Below are 21,771 nucleotides of genomic sequence, written 5' to 3'. Positions count from 1 at the left end.
TTTCTTTAGGGCTTCCTTTTAGGGCTTATGCAGAGAAGGAAATTGTAAGTACTGTAATGAGCGTTAGTCCTTGACACACTATGAATGTGGGGCCTTGTTAGCTGTTATATGTTGTTACTGTACACTTGTTTTATATACATAATCCACCACTATGTTCTGAGTACAGGGGCACAAAAGATCTATCTGTCCGTCCGCCGTCTGTCTGTCTGTCTGTCTGTCTGTCTGTCTGTCTGTCTGTCTGTCTGTCTGTCTGTCCGTCTGTCTGTCTGTCTGTCCGTCCGTCCGTCCGTCCGTCCGTCCGTCCGTCCGTCTGTCCGTCTGTCTATCTATCTATCTATCTATCGTTCTATCGTTCTATCTATCGTTCTATCTATCGTTCTATCTATCTATCTATCTATCTATCTATCTATCTATCTATCTATCTATCTATCTATCTATCTATCTATCTATCTATCTATCTATCTATCTATCTATCTATCTATCTATCTATCTATCGTTCTATCTATCGTTCTATCTATCGTTCTATCTATCGTTCTATCTATCTATCGTTCTATCTATCTATCGTTCTATCGTTCTATCTATCTATCGTTCTATCTATCGTTCTATCTATCTATCTATCGTTCTATCTATCGTTCTATCTATCTATCTATCTATCTATCTATCTATCTATCTATCTATCTATCTATCTATCTATCTATCTATCTATCTATCTATCGTTCTATCTATCGTTCTATCTATCTATCTATTGTTCTATCTATCTATTGTTCTATCTATTGTTCTATCTACCTGTCTGTCTGTATCTAGTAGTATTAGTAATAGTAGTACTGTACTATACTTTACTATGATAAATTAATGATATTATTATAATATATCATATTTAATAATGTATCATGCTCATTTATTAATTTGATTTTGTATTTTATTAGAAAAAGCTTAACTGAAGCCAAGAGCAAACAAAGAAATGTCCGTGTTTGCTGTTGCCAGGCAGCATTAGTCTGTTTAGTGACATTCAGGGAGTGAGATGCTTGAAAAATCTTTCCTTTTACCATAAGTTGAAATAATAAATATCTGTCAAAACAAGAGAGAGGTTATGTATTCATTGTGGAGTTGTATTTAATTAGTTTGGAAACTGGACACATGTATAAATAGAGTACATATGCCAACTTCATCAGTGCTTCTGCATCAGTTGGCTTTGTGTCCTGCTCGGCAAATGTCACCGGCGTAACTACTGGGAAATCCAGCGAATCGAAAGCCACATTAGGACACGATGAAGTGACACTCATCAGAAGTTGTTTCTAAGCTGGAGTAGCTGCTTCTGAAGAGTTGTTTACTTATTTTATTTTGTTTTTGTTTTACAGTAGCTACTTTGCCTCAGTCACCTTGAGCTTGAGCATTGTTGGGAGACTGTCCCTCTGATTGAATTACACCTCTGCCACTCACATACCACAATCATAACTAACAGCTGCATAATGGATCAGGCATACAAATCACGGTATTAAACGTGATTAATGTAGCGATGTTCACAACGATGTTACAAAGTGCTTTACAAGTAACAGCAATAAATAAAAGCCCAAACAAAATTAACATTAGCAGTCCAGACATGAATTTTAAATGAGGCTTAAGAAAAAAAAAAGAAGAAAAAAAAAGAGGGCATGCACAACAAGCGCTGAACATACATTATAACAACAGTACCCTGACAACAGTAAGGTATTTTTAGAAGTGATTGAAATCCATTTCAAAGCACTGATTACTGGACAGCAAAAGCCGCTGTTGTGCCGAGGTATACATGGTTCGCCTCCAGCTACAAGGGGGAAACGATACAGATCTGAAAGGAAAAGGTAGATTGATTCGAGAAAGTTATCAGCAAAATCTTAATATCAGCTCTGACAGGGAGAAGGGGACGGAGAAAACAAAGACATTTCCTGATGTTGACGCCGCCACCGTGAGTGGTTCAGACGAGAGATCTGACGAGGATCAGACATCACAAAATAATCACCTGCATCTTGAGAACGGCTCGTTTCCTTAATGTTGCGTGTGTTTCCTGAGGAACTCGGCTGTTTATAGACACGTACTGTACAGCAGAGTAGAGAGAGGATCATTTGTATTTACGGCTGGATACTCTGGGTCTAAAATTACATTGACTTGTAATTTGAAGTGCCTTAACAAATTTCTAATTACCAATTTCCATAATGGTGCATTAGCATTAATGTTAATGAAAACAGTAACCCATTTGTCATTGGTTTATACACATTGGTTTATACACATTTCACTGTGTAATACAACAGGTAAAGTAGGCAGCTGAAAATATCTTACACTCCAGAGGAAAGTCAGATTACAGCTGTGATGAAAAGGAGCTAAAGACATAAGAATTTGAATGGTTGTATTGGTTAATCTCATTTTGATTCATTGAAATATAAATGCTTTTGGTATATATCGATGTTAATTATGTCAGATTGTCAGTCAAGTAATTACTGTACTTAACCACCATACATAAGAAAATGCAGATGAATCTCCAAAAACCTGTGATGGTATTTTTTAAGAATCTTATTTTTCTTGTTTATATTTTCCAGTTTCCAATAGGTATAGTTTGGCTAATTGCACTATAGAGATAAAAAAAAGAAAGACAGTGAGGTCCTAAAGGGGGTTGCTGAGTCATTTACAACCTCCCAGAGCTTTAACGTGGGCCAGCTTTTGGAGGAGGGGGAGGGGGTAACGATTATGAGGGAATTTATTTCCTCCTGTCTCATCACATAATGTATCTTCTGAGTCACGAAGACTTAATGATAAACATCTATAACAATACTTTGGCTGTCACCCTCTGCATGGGGTTTATTGTTCGTACGGACAGATCACTGGGTGATGGGGCCCCTCAGCACAGAAAGTGTACAACGCCCTCCTTGTTTATATACAGCAGTAGACGTGTTTGTGCCTCTTGAGCAACATTTTGCAGGTTGACCATAACTCTGCTTTAACAGTTCACAAACTACTGTCATTGGCCATAAACTGCACCTGAGCTTCAGTTTGTTCTACGTTATGTGGAAACAAACAAACCAAATGAACATAAGGAATGGGTAGACATGTTTTATGTTTGGCTCTGTGAGGCTGTTTTGCACTGTATGTTTACAGTGTTGGTTCCATTGATATACATAAAAAGACTAGATGACTCACCCAACGCTGCTGTCCAATGACATGGCGTCGCCACATGGCTGCCATCTTGCATCGGTCCGCTTGCTCCCTCACAGCAATATGCCTGTGTTGCATGTTCTACTAAAATAACCCGAACTCGCTCAGTTTTTGTCCGATTTTCAAAGGGTTTGGTTTGTTGTGAACATCAGAAATGCAGTCATGATATTGCATACATAAAATTACAAATAATTATAATTATGCACCTTTCTATGAAAGTAACATTATGGAAATAGTTAAAGTAGTAGCTATATACGATCAAATGTTCACCAAGTAGTTTTTTAGTGCCGACTGAATCACCCACCTTTCTGCAGCCAGAGTCAGAGCAGGTGGACAGAAGCAAGATGGCCGCCTGTGAGTTACGTCTACGTGTAGTCCGATCAGCGTGGTAGCGTATACACACGTTGCTAATTAACAAAGGTATTGGACAAGATGATCATGAACGTGTGGGTCAAACTTCAACCTCAGGATACATCATCTGAAGATCTTTCGATATCTGTTGGGAATGCCACAGTGCAGTCCAATTAATAGTGGTCAATATTTCACTCTTGACACGTAAATGTCAACCTTATGGTCGTGTCAGACCAATGAGGTCAGATTTCATCCTCATCCTTCATAGCAGTTTGTCTAATAATGGAGTTTTTTTTTTAGTCTGGATCAGATTGGTGGACTGACAGACGAACACATGGCTGAAGGCGTCTCTACTTTCGCCTGAGCTCATTAACTCACCAACCAGAAATGTGGATAACAGTCACCTCAGATAGAGAGTCTGGCTTTGGGCGCCTGCTGACCGATTTTTGTCCCCTGTGCCTTTTTTTTGGGCGACGATGGGGGGGCAAGTCCGGTATTTTGCCCACCAGTGTTTCTCACTTAATCCTACACCTTAAGCTGTGAGGAGGAGCTGGGACAAAAGAGAGGGGGAAGAGACGACTGTCTTCAAATGCCAGTGGGTGTGATTGAGTCTTACCACCAGGAGAGTAAGAGGCCAGATGGTGAGTTTAGGAAGCTTGAAATCTCAGCACCTGGCAAAGTGTTTGTTGAGTTATTGCATTAATCAACAACAACTTTGCCAACTCGCTGCATATATACATTACGCTCATGTCGTAATGCACTCGAGAGGCGAAAAGGAAGTTTATTTATTCAAGAAGTCGAAAGTAATCCAAGCTGCCCTGGGTAAATACCGAATCTGCAGAATCAGGTTTAGTAACTTAGTTGGACACTTTCCACCGTGGTTGTAAAACTCGTCAGTGCTCGGCTGCTGCTGCTGATGATACTCTTCATCCCCAGTGACGCTGTGAATGAATTAGAAGGAATTTTTGAAACTTGAAGTGTCGAATTAAGTGCTTGAGTGGATGCCGATGCTTTATGAACACATGCAGTAATTCCTGCTGCTTATTTGTGCTCCTGTTGTTCTCTCAATTATACCAAATTGGACCGTAGTGGCAACTGTGCAAGCAGTGCACCTCCCTGCAGAACGAGCCCGCCCCGTGTAGGTATAGTCACAACTCCCCAACGCATGAAAAATTCCTCCTCCAGGATTTATTTTTTATTGCATGAGTGTGTTAATGTATAATTGATGCTCTGCGGAGATAAACTGCCAACATCTTCATTTAGGCGCCTCAGGCAGACAGAGGGGGAGCAGTTTCACTTGATTTGTTGGTTCTAAAGTTTACTATCTAACAGCTGAGGGGAAATGAGACCTGAGGTTATCGTGAACAGTGTTAGCTCACAAGCATGATGGCAGCAGATGGTTGACGGTTAGACGCATGAATGACGTTTGCTTGTGTTTCCTCCTCGCAGTCTGTGCTGAAGGGAGCTAATGTCACAGTGTTTGGCTGCCTGAATCATGGGATGCCTCTTTTCTTGAGGGAAAACTCGTCACTGAAATGTGAATCAGGTATGTATAATTTAACCCATCTGAGGCCTTGTGTGTTTTGTAACCCCCCTTTAAATCAATAAACTGCTCATTGCCCCACAGGAATATTACAAGTAATTCATGTTTTTTTTTCCATGCTGTATGTCTACGGCTGCTGCAAAAACGCTTTTCCACTTCTTTCTACTCCTAATACTGTGACTTGTCAGGCAAAAATGTACAACTGTTTTGCTCAAGCTTCACTTGAATCATAGCTCAATTCATCGCCTACACACAGGCAACATTTAAATCACTTATTTACTCCAGTTTTTTTTTTTTACAACCACAACTATTTCAGTCTTTCAACAATTTAATATGTTTCTCAAATCTTCACTGGCAAGCAAATGTCAATTTTCTTCAGAAAGAAATATGTTAATGCTTATCCTCTTGTACACCGTTTATTTCACTGCTTGTTCTTTCTTTCTTCTGTTGCAGAATCGGTGGCTGGGTTTTTCCTGTCTTTGAACACCTCTGCTAATATCACCAAACTGAGGATTCCCTATCCACAAACGGGCACCTGGTACCTCAGTCTGCGCTCTTTATGTGGCACTGAACATGGGTAAGATGATCCTGAAACTGTATTTTGACATTTTTCATCCTTAATGCTTACACTTTATTTAGGAAAAGTATCTATCTATACTTTATGAAGCTACTGCTGCCCACGGCTAACTTAGCTTAGCTTAAAAAGTGCGACGACTGGGAGCATAGCCAGGCTGGCTACTAGAGGGTTTTTGGTGGTGGTTTCGCTTCTGTCCTGGCAACATCCCTATGAAAATTTATGCTGCTCACTTAACCTGCTGCCGCAGAGTAATTAATGCTCGAGATAACGGACCAGTGCATATAATCAATTGTCTTGGAAAATGGAATTACTGTTTAACTTCCTGTGGAGCTCGGTGCACAGATCATAGGAGGAGAAGAACACCAGTAGCACCAATCGATCAGTTGGTGATCGATTGGGTGGAAAAGGATGATTCTGCTCGGTGACTTCCTTACTCCACTGCTGCTGAGGCTCACATGCATATTGTGTGTACCCACACTTCCCCCAATTGCAATCAATAATTATAACCATCCTTAAGTGGTAAGAGTGAAGAATTATCCCCAGAAAGCAGCCATTCATGTCTACCCTGAAAAAGCCTTTCACCAGCTATTTAATAGTTAACTGTCAATGTTTAGCTGTCAATTATAGTTCTTAGAAAGAAAATTGGAATCAAACAAATAAGAAATGATCAAGTCAGACTTTAAAAAAGATTAGAAATCAGAAATGGGCACAAATAAAAGTCGACTCTGGGTAAAAGTGTTCAGAGAAGAGTAAAACCTTTGGCTCTGCCTGACGACTCCTCCGTGTCAGCTTCCCTGAGCTGCACATTGCCAGAGTGACATGTCAGACAAAGTAAATACATGTTGCTCACCCCCACAATAATTAGTATATAACATAATTGTGTTTTATTACCAACCTGGTAGTTTGGCTGACTCTCTGACACATACCCTGTACAAGATGCGGCCTGTCGGGAGCTGTCGGGATCTATCTCTCATCGACAAACGCCTGATGAGACGCCCCCGTCCAACCCGTCCATTAAGGGTCGGCCCACGTTATTGCAGAGGGGCCAGTTCCTCAGCGGGAGTGTGTAACTCCCATGTAGGAGGGCCCCTTCATTTCATTTTTTATCTCCTGTTGCCTGTAAGCAATGTCAAAGCCCATTTCATTGTATTGCTGTACACTAATACCCTATAAGACAGATTGAAGCACTAAAGCCTTGTACTTGTTGTACTTACAAGATAGGAAAGTGAGCCTACTTACTGCTTTGAATTATGTTCTCACTTTTATTCTTTATTTAGAGTCTGTTTGACACCGCCATAAGAAGACATGTCAGCCACAATACATAAATGTAATCATTCAAATCAACCTACAGTGAAGATAATTAACAATGTTTTGACAGTTGTCTTTATGCTTTTGAAGTTTTTAATCCGGAGAATATATTAAACTTTTTTCTAATATTATGGTTTTCATGGAATAGGACTGACCAGATGCTGCAAATCCCTTTACATGAACACGCTCACGGTTGGATGTGGAAATCTTTCTTACACTTGCAAAATGGGACTGTCAAGCAAACAGACTGACCAACACAGAGATTTAAAAAAAAAAAAAGAAAAAAAAAGTGCCCTAGTATTCTAGTACTAAAAACATTCAGTTCATATTTGCAATTCACAAAATAAATGATAGATGCTTGGAGTCCAAGAATCAATACAATAAACTATTGCGATACAATTACGTATTCAGTCAAACAAACAGAATGACCAACACATAGATAGAAAAGTACTCTACTAGTCTCCCAAAAAGTTCAATTCGTATTTGCAATTCACAGAATAAATGATCGATACTTACAGTTCTATCATTTTATCCCTCCTCCACCTCTAGGGGGAGCTGGATGGGAAAGATCTGGAAATTAGAAAGAGGTGTAAGGTGTAATATAGAGCCTTGTGTGTCTGCACATACGTGGTGATTCACTGTAGACAGGAATAAAACATGGATTGTACTCCCTCTGTTTTTTTTGTTTGCTCCAGACTCGTCTCCTCTCCCACTGTTTGTACTAAAAATTGATCCATTTTACCACATGCATAACCAGATGTCTACTGTTTTGTTTTTTTTTCTAGTTTATTTTTTAGTTTTCGCTCCACCACAGGGAACAAAATCGCAGACGTAGTGTAAACACACACACTCACACACACATGTATGAGACAGAGTAAGGGGGGTTGGATCGATTCACTCATCTAACTGTGGAGTAGCAAAGCAAATAAACGTTATTTCCCTAAAATGTCAGACTGGTGGTGTGTAAATCATCTGCTCTGGAGAAGTCAACTCGGAAAAAGTCTCCAAAACGTAATTTACAAGCAGAAATTAACCGACAGCGGTTGAATGACTGTTGCTCATAAATTTTTGACATTCTCATTATCAGTTCTTTGGCTTAATCCCCGTGCCCCACAGCAACCTCCCTGAGACAATATTTGCTGTTGATTACAGGGAGACAATTGCAAAATGGGGACATTCAATATTTCTTAAAAACTCATCTTGGTTCAACAATCACTACTTTGTTTACCAAAATTAATAATTCAGGGCTCTAATGAAGACACCAAGCTCCCTGTTTTAAATCGTGCAGCCTCCCTCAATCAGCCGCATCCTGTCCCATCTGTTACCCAGCAAATTAATTTGGGCCCGGCTCTTCATGAACGTGTCGCTGCTGCACACCTAGCATATGACATGGAAGAGGGGTTGATTTTTGAGGCTTAAAAGCAGATTTTTACACATTTGCATAATAGGAAATGTGAACAAAATGATTCAGATGTGTCTCTTCTAAAAGGGCACATGGACCAAATTTGAAATTCACTTTCAGATATAGATTTTTTTTTTTAAATCAGGGTATCTTGAATAACTGCTTGTGTTTCATTTGGTGACTGAATCTGACTGCTGGGAAATTTTAACATCTCTCTAAAACGTGAACAGAGAGTCTAATTTTGCTGTTGGTCTCTCAAATCAAAGAGCAAGTACTTCTTTCTTTGTCTTTTTGTTCATGATCTTCATCATCATTCGGGATTTGTTGTTGGAGAATCAGAGACATTAGTTTTTCCATCTTTAGTATATGAAACAGACTGCGATGCCTCATCCGAACAAAACAAGTTGTTGTTGTTGTTATTTTATTTCGTAAAGGACACCGCTGTTATCTTTTCTTCACTAGAAAATGCCTTATCTCTGTAATTCTCCCCGCCTTCATGTACAGTTTAATCCGCACATGAAGGCGGTTAAGTGCACACTCGTTGTGTAACGGCAGTGTGGAAAATGTTGAAAGGAGAAGGTGGAGAAAATGCTTCCATTAACTTGTCTAACACAATATTTTTCACAAGTTCATAAGTATTAGTTATTCAGCAGATTGAGCTGTTTTTGCCGAACCCTTAATGGCACTAAAATGTGTGCAGAATGAAATTAAGCTGATTTTTCTCAGGCCACTTGGGAGTTTCAATTGAATTTGAATAACAGATAATAACAGATGGTGTGGGATAACGCCGCATCCTCACATGAGAGCATCTCTGCTGTATGTGTTCGATTTCTAGGCGTTCACAAGTTGGGTTTTGTCGAAGAGAGAAGAAGGGCTGAGGAGGGTGTGGATGACAGGCGCTCTTTAACGCTACAATTAAGTCGACTGAAACAACTTAGAAAACAAAAGAAGTGTATAGTTGTATCAATTAAAAGAATCGTCTGCTGGGAAAAGGGAATGAAACACATTTGTTACCTGCAGGAGTTTCATTTTCTAGGATTGATCGTAGAGGTTTGCAATAATAATTAAAAAAAGCTACAGTGGAGCACAAATGTACAAGGTTTTTCTTTTATCCCATGTAGTGTCAGAGATCTATGCACGATTATTAGTTTGTAGGCGACAATTAGCTGTATAAAGAACGGCCTCTATTCAAGTTGTACATTTCAAAGAAAAACATTTTTGGTTGTAATCGTTTTCTAGAGAGAAAATAGGAGATATTGACACGAGAAGTCAAGAACGGAGATTTGAAAAAAAAAAAATTCAGACAGAGAAAAAGTGAATAACAAATGAAGGTTACACAATCGCAGCAGAGCTCTGGAGTCCTTGTCTCCGTCTCTGAAGCGCAGACATCATTTGTTGAAAATTACTTTTGCCAACTGCTTTGAATTTAGACATTGTAAAATCGTCTGACATCTGATCGGCTGAACACAATCATTTGATCTCCAAAGTGCTGAAGATAAAGTCTGCAGCCGTGCTATGTGTTTTCAGTTTGGTAACACATGAGCGAACGTGCTGTTGTTTAATAAGTATAATGATTGACATGTTCAATATAGCTTAATTAGATCTTGGTGTAACCTGGTGTAACATACACCACGTCCATATATTTTTTTATTACCGTTTTCTCGTGATAATTACTTATTATTTCATTATCTCGATACAACAAAGTCCGATTTCTTGTGATATCCACTTACTATTTAGTTATCTCGATATAACAAGGACCGTTTTCCCGTGATAAGGAATTAATTTATTTTGTTATCTCTGTTGATTCTGCAAATTAGGTGATCATATAATTTAGTGACTTCTAGTGACTTTTAGGACAACCAATAACGACTTTCCTTACTGAGTAGTTGGCAACACTGGTTCGAGCATGGGGCAGTAAACTTCAGTCCACTCGCAGGTGTGATTGTCCACTTCAATAATACCTCATTGAGCTGTCAACAATAACTTACGGGTAAGTTACAAATATTTTTTTTACTGGGCTACTATAGGTTTATTTGAGGGACTACCCGTCCCATCTATCCTGTTAGGTAGGATACAGTAATGCTGCTGTCAAAATCACAACCTTACTTTATCTGTAGGCTACATTATGGTATCTTGAACCAGTAGACCACTGCCGTAAATATAGGCTAACATTAATTGCATTAATTGCAAGACAGCAATGTGTTCATAAGCTTTATTTGAGCAGCAAGTAGCTAACATTACCTTAGCTGAAGCTGCCGGATAGATGGGAGTTTGTCAACCTCTCGTCTAACCAGTAGCCCCTTATATAAACTCAGCCCAGTAAACAAACTAACGTTAAGTGTAAGTCATTGCTGACAGCTCCATACAGCAGAACAGACAGCTACTGTAGTTGCAGCTCTTGAAGGCTGAAATCAGGACGATGTGACCACATGAATCAGCTCACAATTATCTGAGTTCTACACATGGTTCTGGACGATTATCCCACACAAACAAGTCTTTTGTTATGTTATTTTATGTTATGTTGTGTTGTGTTGTGTTTGCAGGCAAAGCAAAAGAAATATGAGACAAATTAAAAATTTGGCATGGTGCTGAATGGAACATTTAGGGATCTCCAAATCAAATAATCTAAGGTTCGCATGAATGTTGGAAGGAAATTCCACAACAATCTATCCTATACATACGTTACATACATTTTTTACCAATAATGACAAACGTGAGCTTCATAATGGCAGGGGAGGAAGAGTCGGTCATCATCTGGAGAAGATGAAGATTTCTAAAAAAAAAAATCCATCCTTTAGCTGCTGAGATTTATTCTGGACTAAAGCAGTGAACCAAACAAACAGACCGATATTATCATCACCAGAGAAACGACTCCCTGTCGTGGCTATAAGACCTAAATCTACCCACAAACACAAAGGTCTATAGCTTGAGAGCTGAATGTGTCGGTTGAGATCCATTTAAAAGCGAAACAAATTTCTGCCTTCACACTGCTATCAAAGCGCCTAAATTCACCGCTTTGACTGCCGTTTATGTTCCCCATCCAATGTTCTGCCTCTGTCTGTGGATTTCTTTTCCAGATTTGAGGCGTGCACCAATGTCACGGCCGAGGTTTATATGCGCTCATACCTGACTCCATGCATCAATGACTGCGGGACGTACGGACAGTGCAAGCTCCTGCGCACCAACAACTACCTTTATGCTGCATGCGAATGCAAAGCAGGTAATGACTGACTTTAAAAATCTATTAAACCCTCTCTTGCTTACCGGTAATTAATGTGTGAATGTGAATCTGTGCGACATTGCAAAGGTTAAATAAATCAACATTAGGTGACCTATTAATGTCTATTTTAATGTGCACTTCATTTTGAAATTGCATTCTCGTTCACTTTGCTGCAGAAGACAATTACCAACCAAACAAAGCAAGTTGTTTAATAGAAGTTGCAAAATAATTGTATAGATATGATAGATACTCAATAGTGCCTTTTAATTATTAATCAGTAATTAATAATTAGCAAAAATTATGACCATGAATTAATAATTGGAAGTGGTTTTCCAGCAGTCAAGAGCTTTTTTCTTTTTCTTTTTTTTTCGCATACAAGATAAGATAAAAGTTTTTTTTTTGTAAGGAAAATGGGTTATCACTGCAGAGAAGAATGTCTAATTTGTTGGAAAATACATCATGCAGAGTGACAAGGAAATGGGACAGAGCATGATGGGGTGGCACAGGTCATTTTCCAGAGCTGAACTGACAATACGGCAATTAAATTGTAGGTGCTTCTGTCCAATGAGTCATACAGCAGACTGGTATTAATCTTCTAATATAAGCCGTTTTGATAAGACAATAAAACACGCTCTTAATTACGAACAGCTTTTTAATAAAAGATGAGCTTATGAAACTAAACAAAGCATGTCCTCTGAGGCTTTTTTTAAAAATCCCGCCTTTGATCTTCTTTTATCAGAGCTGGCTTCTCTGCAGTCGAATTCATTGTCATACTTCATATGTGTGACTGCTTCCTGGCAGGCACTTTGCATTCAGCACTTGCCCTTGGCCCGTCTCACACTGCAAAGCCTCTGTTCAACAGTGCTCACGAATATTTAATTCACACTGTCTTATCCAATCCACCACTTGATAAGGATCCAATTCAAGTGGTAAAGCAGAGAGAGGGGAGGTGGGAGACGGGGTGAGGGCAGGGGTAACACAGGTTCACGCCAGGATGCAGCTTTTGTGCAGGATAAACCACTTCACATGCGTCTATTTTTCTAGTGTTTTTTGTTTTGTTTTGTTTTTTTACAGAGAAATGTCTGTTCATAACAAAGGGCTGATGAAGTCTTCGTGTTGTTGAGAAAGAGAGACATTTTATCCATTTGAAGAGATACTGTAAATTCTGAAGGGATGAGCTGTTGAAACAAACTGATTCATCTACTGTAGAGTTTCTTCTCCTCCCTGCAGCCAAAAGATTTAAGAAGACTTTCCTAAAGTTTATATAAAGTTTAAAAAAAAGACTGAAATGGCCTCAACCTTTAAAGCCTGCAAATACAAAAGATATCTCCTCTCTTAGATCTTAACTTTGTTAGATCAACATACAGTGCTCAGTGTGTGTGTGTGCAGGGCCGTTGCTAGGAATCCTGGGCCCCCTGAAAGTATACTAAAGTGGGCCCCTGCCCCCTGACTTTTCCACTTTTTTTCATAGACTACGTATCTATTATCATTTCTTATTTAGCCTACCGTATTTTCCGCACTATAAGGCGCACTTGAAAGCCTTTAATTTTCTCAAAAAACGACAGTGCGCCTTATAATACGGAGCGCCTTATATATGGATCAATTGGTTAATTGGTTGATTCATACTCAGCTCCATCTAGGGGATGCATAACGTAACCCCAGTTTGACTGCAGTATCTTCTATTCTACCATAGATGACCAAATAATCGCCCGCGTGCAAATACGCGCCTGTGCTCTTTTAGCCGCCGGGGTCCGACCTCATTTGGCATAATAAACGCCGGTTCAATTAAACACCCGGGCGATTAAGTGTTTACCATAGTCTTGCACAGAAAACAAAAGTTTTTTTTAACAGCACTTCACCGGCTCTCACCTCTTCTGTCAGTCAGCCCCTCCTCTCGCTCTCTCGCTCTCTCTCGCATGCAGGCGCACACACACACACACACACACACACACACACACACACACACACACACACACACACACACAGACACACAAACACAGGTGCGCTAGACTGAGGGATATAGGGATATAGATGAATGCGCTAATGTACAGTTATTACCGCGATCGACCCCCCCTTCCGTTATCATTCATAACACTGCTCTGATCAGCTCCCTGTGTCGCGGTAACACAGACAAACTGTCTTTTTATTTATTGTCTGATGTCAATAAAGATGCGTCGGGGGAAAAAGTAGTTTTGTTCCAGTGGTGCTATGGTGAGCTCCTTGTTCTTTGCATGATGGTCTGGTGCTGCTCATTGCAAAAATAAATTGTAGCCTGTTGCAAATACGCGCCTGGTTCTTATAAACGCCTGGGGTCCAAATCGATTTAGCATATTAAACGCCCGGGCTACTAAATGGTCATCTACGTATGCGCCTTATAATCCGGTGCGCCCTATATATGAAAACAGTTCTAAAATAGGCCATTCATTGAAGGTGCGTCTTATAATCCGGTGCGCCTTATAGTGCGGAAAATACGGTACTTTGTTTTGATGCTAATGCAGCATTACTATGAGTATCAGTCAGGGTCTTATGCAGAATAATTCAGTCATAGACTACTGGGGTTTTTGTGGGCCCTACTGGGCGCTGGGCCCCTAGACTTATCATCACCTTTCTCCCCTATACAACGGCCCTGTGTGTGTGTGTGTGTGTGTGTGTGTGTGTGTGTGTGTGTGTGTGTGTGTTAGGCTGGGACGGATGGGGATGCACAGACAACTCGGAGGCGTACTCCTACAGCTTCCAGCTCCTCTCCACCCTGCTGCTCTGCCTCAGTAACCTGATGTTCGTCCCACCTGTGGCCATCGCCATCCGGAGCCACTACCTCCTGGAGGCGTCCGTCTACATCTTCACCATGTTCTTCTCCACCGTGAGTGACTTCATGCCAACACTGTCACTGTCAGTCAGAGTGGTGCATGCATGCGCTATATAACTACCCTGGAGTTGACCTATAAAATATTTTTGGGTGTGAAAACAGCACAAACAACCGAACAGCCGCCGCGTGACTGCTTCATCTGCAGCTGCTGTTTTTCTTTTTTCCTTTTCTTGTTTTTTTCTCATGGCACACGAGAAAAACAAAGTCGATCTCTGTGATAGAGAGAAATATGCCGCTCATGATCCCAGCAAGTTATGAAGTTAAAGGCTCCATGACAACCGTTTCAGGGAGGGAGAATTCGGCAAAACAGCACAGGATTGCCTTGGAATGTAACACAACATTAGACAGCCAGGCTAAGAAGTGTATCTTGACTATTTCTGTTCTTTAACTGCACAATCTTCATAATAATAATAATAATAATCTCTAGAGTAGCTGACTCTCATTAGTGAATGTTATAAATCATTTTGCAGTGGTCAATGTCTGACAACCATTAACCCGACTTCCTTGATCACATTTAATACCTCATCTGAATCCTTTGTGAAGTTACAAGTGATCATTATTCATTTATTTTCACTATTATTTAACGTCTTAGTAACACTATGACAGAATATATGACTATTTTGGTAATTTGTTTCAAACTCTTTCTGTAAATAAACATCTACAAGCAAGGTTTTTATCAAATGGGAGACCCCAGGGCAAAATCTGAGGTCCATGGTTTAACTTCAGAGTCATTGATTTGAAAAGGTTTGAGAATCATTGTTTTACAACAACACGTAAACACCCATTGTGCCGTTTCAAAGCATAAACATAATTGCATTTAATTGACGAACTCTAATGCAGACGTAGCTTTTTTGTTGGTTTACAGGAACTCTCTGCAACGTTGATGTGTTAAAGAGTTAAAAGTCTAAAAAGTTTTTGATAAAACAGGAATTCACTTGTATTTTTGGGCGGTATGCTCAGGAAGGTCTGTTCTGAAAGGATGACTCAGAGGCCAGACATCTAATATTTGTGTGTGTTTTTGGTTGAAAGTAATTTTTTTATTAAAGAGATGCTTATTAAAGTAATATAAGTTATCATCTTCTAGGCCCAGACAAACATACAAGCAAATGTTCTTTTAAAAAATAAACAGTGAATTGAGACTGGACTGGCGAGACTGAATTATCCATGTAGACTACATTTAGACTAAACCAGAAAGACTTAATTCAGTTTGAGAGGATCTCTAGGCTCAACAACCAGAAGACACAGACGGAGACCACACTCAGCAGGTCAAACATAGTGTGGAAACTGGCTGACGGCAAAACTCAACCACAAACTTCTCTAATAGCACAGTTTTACTCTGACAAAAAAAAGGACATCTACGCAGTATGTTGTTTTTATCTGTGCCATCTGTTTGTTTGCTGACACACACCCATGTTTTTTTTTCGCCTGTCAGTTCTACCATGCGTGTGACCAGCCGGGCATCGTGGTCTTTTGCATCATGGAGTACGACGTCCTGCAGTTCTGTGACTTCCTCGGGTCGCTCATGTCAGTGTGGGTCACTGTCATCGCCATGGCGAGGCTAAAGTCCATCATCAAACAGGTGAGCTCCTGCTGTCCAACTACGTCTTATATAGGGTTGCAAAGGGGCAGAAAATTTCCAGTAAATTTCTGGAAAATTTCCAGAAACTTTCCATGGGAAGTTACAGTAAGCTGGGGAATTTTGGAAATATTCCAAATTGGAAACTTTCCATGGGAATTATTGGGAATTTATGGGAATTAACTTGAAATTGTTGGTAATTTAAACAAACTGTATCATATCCAAACATAAATGTAAATATTTAGTTTTGTCATAAGCAGACATCCATGCAAAATAATACCATTAAAAACCGTAACAGATTTATTTGTGAGTAGAACTTTATCAAGTTTTAATTCTTGTATGAACAGTCAATTCTTTTACTGAACAACAAAAACATGAATGTTGAGTAAAATGTTACTCAGCCCAGTTAATTCCCATATATTCCCATTAATTCCCATGGAAAGTTTCCAACTTTGAAAATTCCCGGAATTTTGCAACCCTAGTCTTATACTGTAGCTTTTCTTTTTACTCACTCATTTGTCCTTAAACCAGAAAACAAGTAAGACGGTCCAAATGGAACATGTTTGGTACTGCTGCAGTTTGAGTGTCGGCCATTTTGTTTATATTTTAAAGGAATAGTTCACCAAAAAATGAAATTTACCCTCATGCTGATGAATACTCCAGAGTAGTTTTTTATTCCTCAAAGTGCATCTGGAGACCCGGGAGGCCAGTTCATAGTCCAACTTTATATGAGAGTAATAGGGCCCGGCACAAAAAGGTCCATAAAACTACCCAAAAACCTTGTAATATTCCTCCACACTGCTACAATCCAAGTGTCCTGAAGGGATATAGTCCAGAGTTTACTTGAAACAACGTCATTTAGGACATTTTTACAGCCTAAACAGTCCTGTATTGAATTGCCTGGCCACTAAGCACTGTAGCATTATGCTGATAATCACTGCCTACTTGTCATTCGGCAAATTCGGAATATCCTTTAATTCAAGTTGTCTAAAATCAGTGTTGACGTTATGAATTATGTCATGATTTCTTCTTTAGAAAGTTGAGACTATTATTGATTATTATGTTGGTGGGTTGTTAAAATCAAAACTTAGAGGAACAATGTTGCACTGCACACAAACTAACATGAATGTAAAATCTGACACAGCTTGACAAATAACAGATGCTCAAAATAGACCCGTCACTGTGCCACTTTTTCCTCCCCATTAATTATCTATACAGAACAGCATGCCACTTGTGTTGACCTGAATCGATAGCAGTGTGTGACATTTGAAGAAAACATGTTTATTACCAGCATTATGAACCGCACAGACTAATAAACACAATTTTTTTTGCATGTCTTGATGGGAATGAATCCAAAAGGAAAAGGTCACAACGAACTGTCAAAACTTTAACAACCGTGAAAAGACAAAAGTTTCATATCTTCACTAACTTTTTTAAACTTTTTTTTATTAATAGCTGACAGTGATTCAGCCTCAATCCCCACTGTCACCTCGTACGTCACCTTCCCTCCCGCCTTTGCAGCTGACTTTTACTGTAACAAGCCGCTGTCACTGCTATTAGACCCGGCACACACACATTCATATAAACATATAAACGCGGAAGCAGCCACTCGCAAGATCAACGTCTAGACCTGTTTGATTTGCTTGACGTAATGTTAGATGTAGGCAGTGATTGGAACCAGACATCTCCGGACCATAAGGCATGTCCACTGTCATGTGTTGCAGCCTGGCAGCACTTAAGCTGAGCGCTCCGTGTTAGTGGTCGACAACTTGACATAAGCCCCTGAGGCAAAGAGGGATTAGCGGACTGAGAAGGAGAGCTGTAGGGCTGTCTGAGAGAGAGAAAGAGAGAGAAAGAGAGACAGGGCTATAAATGAGCAGCAGCGCATATGCCTCAATTTTTAGTAATAAATTAAAAGATCAGTGTGTTGGAATCAGTGATGTGTGGTGCTAAAATCTCGGGGTTGTTGACATATTGCGGTGGTGGATAGCAGAAAACACTAACAGGTGCACCTTCTCCCTGGGTCATTCCCTGGCTGCACACCAAGATGGAGCAGCCTCAACAGTGTATAAATGTGTGTGTGTGTGTGTATGTGTGTGTATATGTGTGTGAGTGTGTGTCCATAAATGAGACAGAGTGGAGGAGGGGGGAGCAGAGGAAGAGGAGGTGGAGTAGTGGGTGGGAGGGAGAGTATACGAACATCTGCTGTCCTCTAGAGTTTTCATTTTTGCTGAGCGCTGCAGTACGCAGTCACTAATCAAATCGCACATGTCAGGACTGGCAAGTGGGACTGTGTGTGTGTTTGTGTGTGTACTTAGGAGAGACAGGGTGTGTTTGTTTGTTTGTTTACGTCCATGACCACCACCACAGCAGCAGCAGCAGAGGGTGAAGGGCCTGTGAGCACCTGATACTGTGGTGTGTGTCTGTGTGTCTGTGACTTTTAAACCTTCAGAGGTCTAAAAGTCCTCGTGGAGTCGTCAGCAGAATATCTTGCAAGGACAGAGAGCACCGCATCATACGAATCAATTTACAGGATTGTTACGTTTTATTACCGTCGTTATAGGTGAGACCCCACTTTTACCAAAAGGTGTTGATGACATTGGTCTCACCTTTGAGATTTGGGCACAACAGGATTTGAAATGTGAACATCACAGATATTTACCCAGTTAATCAACCCTTGAGTTAAAAGTCAAAGTGAGCAAACCGGAAACATCGATCTTCTACAGTACAGTGTAAAAAGGTCAACCAGGAAATGCCCTTTTCAGCAATGGTGCCACTAGCTACGGTGGCTCTGAGAGGTCAATTGGACTGCAACAAATGTGCTACAAAATATCAGAAAACAAGTTAATCAATTAGACAATGCATGCGCTGCAAAATCCGCACAATATCAGTGTTTCTGGGAACAAAAGAAAATGACACACCTGGCCAAAGACTAAACTCAAACTCAAACTTTATCTATATAGCACCTTTCACACAAAGAATGTAACACAAAGTGCTTTAAAGGTTACTAAGGTTAAACTAAAGTGCATATTTGACATAATATCTAAATCATGCAATATTGATGTTATAAACCAAACAAACTCGCCTCATTTTCAAACACCACTAACAAAAAGCCGTCCTCATAACCTCTAAAGTGAAGAAGCATGAGTGTGCTCCACAGTCCACCGTCTGTCATTTTTCAGTGTGCCCAGAAATGCTTTTGCAGCGCATGTGTTTTCAAATTGATGAAATTATTTGAAATGTGTGTCTTTGTACGAGTTGCAATGTGGTGAACACTCAAGGCCACTGTATACCACAGATTTGAGCAAATAACTTAATGAGCACAATGTTACAATTAGTAACAGGAATGATGAGAAAAACTCCAAAAGCCAGAATTATCATTTAAAGAACTATGCAAGATTTTTTTTTCAACCTTCTTTACCTTAATTAGATTAAATTAAACAGTTTTGGAGTAATTGAGATGGTTAAATGACTTGGTATGGGGAGAATGGAGCTCTCTGCTTTCCACTTTGCATCTCTTGGCCAAAACAACAACCTTGCAAGATCAGAGCCTCCGATGTCCCGGTGTCCCAGATCTCATCTCAGCGGCACCACGATACAAACGCGCCCTGTAATCCATAATATCTTGTTTATGAAAGATAAGATGACACAAATATACACATAAAGTGTAGGCCTATAGTTCCCCATTAAAAGGTAGTTATCTTTATCTTTTGTGTTAAGCCATCCCTTCCAATTTTACCATTGGATGAAATAATATCTTCAAAATGTGTACGGATTGGACACATAATGTAGCATGTAGTTATGTAGATAAAAAAAAACATTGAAAAAAATCAGAGCAGCAAACCGTGATGTTGCATGAAACTATGTAAACAGACAGTTTGGAGCAGCCAGATCAGCAGAGTGTGCAGACCTACACGCCCTGAGCAAAGAGCTGTGAAAGCACATGTGATTATGCAGAAAACACACAAGGCTTCGACAATAACGTGCCAAGGTCTTCTGTTTAACGAACGGCCGTGATATTTGTTTGAAAGCTTTTGAAAGTTACATCCTTGTGCTTAGCTGCTCTTCATCATGTGCTGCTCCTAAAGAACGAGCCATGTCCATGTTCAGCGCGGCCCCTCAGCCAGCGCGTTGGGCATGATGTCATCCACACATGCACAGAGACCCTATAACTCTCTATTACTGTATGTTGTTAAACATGAAAATCCATGTATCAGATAAAAATAGACTTCCCACCTTAATTCCTACACGCTCGTCCGTCATAGTGACAGATAATGATTCATTACAGCCTGTACGCGTACATGCATTAATGCCTGCATCGAATACATATACACATACATACATACATACAGTACATATACGTGCTCGGGTGCTACTGTATGATTCAGCGCCGCAGGATGACTGATGACTGCTGCTGCACAGAGTCCTCGAGGCTGCACCGCGCTACTCCTCTCCTCCTTGGTGTGTGCCAATTAGTCCCCTTCTTCTGCAGGCGGGTCATCCCTTTCTCCCCCTTTTTGCTCGAAAATCCCCAATTTCCCCCCCCCTCACGTTCGCGAGCAGACAGAGAAACAGAGACCGCAGGCATCCAGGCCGGGCTTAACTTCTCCCAGAGCATGTGTAGCACAGCTTATTGATTTTCTTCCCTCTCACTTTATCTCTTTTATATCCCATGGCTTTGTGTCAAATTGTGAGCTTGGGGGTAAAAAAAAATAAATAAAATTGTTAAACTGGTTGTATTTATAGCAGGGGTCTCTATTGTTAGCATTTTGTTATCATTGTTATATTGTGGGGAGCTCAGATGGCGTATTACTCTGAGAGCACTCTCAAATACCAATTTTGATGTCAATTGAACTTGGTAAACACACACAGTTTTATGTCTGCACTGTCCATTTCCCCCTCTGATCCATTAAACAGATGACACATCCACATTATGACTGGCTTTTTTTTTATTTTTTTAAATGTTATCTGTGAAAGCTAGCTCTCATAGTGCCTGGTTAACATCACAGGCTGTGAGATTTTATATTTATTAAGAGACCGAACAGCGTCTCCCAGTCCTCTCTTACATAACTGCCCCGTCCCCAAGACCATTAAATCTTACAGAAGATAAACATCTAAATTCAAATCGTGTGTTATTTGATTTTAAAGAGGGAAAAAAAAGGCCAATCTCCTGGAATAAATGGGAACAGTAGATTTATATTAATAAATTAGGAGTAAACAGTGTGTATGTCTGCTGATCTATTTTCAGCTGTGGATAAATACACATCTAGTGTGTAGTTACAGCCAGTTACCAAGCTGAATACACCACTGTGTGTGTGTGTGTGTGTGTGTGTGTGTGTGTGTGTTCATGATAATGTCACGCAGAGCAACAGTGTGGCTCACTGATGTATTTTTAATGGCACATGCAGAGGAATGACTTATATCAGGCGTTGGATGAACAGACAATACTTGTTAGCACGATCGATGCGACGCTGGTGTCATGAATGGATTATGAGACAATGGGCCCCTGAGCACAGACATGTAAGTGAAAAAAAGAAACGAAGCCCCCCAGCGTCCCCCCATTCCTCCCCTGCACACACAGCCAAGAGCTTCACACTGTAAGACACACACAAAAAAAACATTGTTTATAGTCAGTTTGTTTTGTGTTTTCTTTGTGCTTGTCCTGGATTTCTGTTTCAGACAGTTTGCATCTTTCTGTAGTTGTTTCATGCTTCTTTATCAGGTCACTTTGTTTGTCACTCTTTG

At 40.1% G+C, this 21,771-nt stretch overlaps 1 protein-coding gene across 1 annotated transcript in view; it reads left to right on the top strand.

Annotated features, from left to right (window-relative positions):
* tmem8b (transmembrane protein 8B) overlaps positions 1-21,771 on the top strand; it is a 46,450-nt gene that overhangs the window by 17,731 nt on the left and 6,948 nt on the right. The window contains exons 7-11 of the mRNA XM_085786022.1: positions 4,984-5,080; positions 5,531-5,654; positions 11,442-11,584; positions 14,266-14,444; positions 15,883-16,029. Of these exons, the coding sequence (XP_085642148.1) occupies positions 4,984-5,080; positions 5,531-5,654; positions 11,442-11,584; positions 14,266-14,444; positions 15,883-16,029 (690 nt within the window). The remainder of the gene's footprint in view (positions 1-4,983; positions 5,081-5,530; positions 5,655-11,441; positions 11,585-14,265; positions 14,445-15,882; positions 16,030-21,771) is intronic.

The sequence above is a fragment of the Trachurus japonicus genome, chromosome 9 (assembly GCF_045865225.1).
Source record: "Trachurus japonicus isolate A0001 chromosome 9, Traja_1.0".
Taxonomy (NCBI): domain Eukaryota; kingdom Metazoa; phylum Chordata; class Actinopteri; order Carangiformes; family Carangidae; genus Trachurus; species Trachurus japonicus.
Note: the sequence above shows the minus strand (reverse complement) of the source record. Positions and strands in the feature narration are given on the sequence as shown.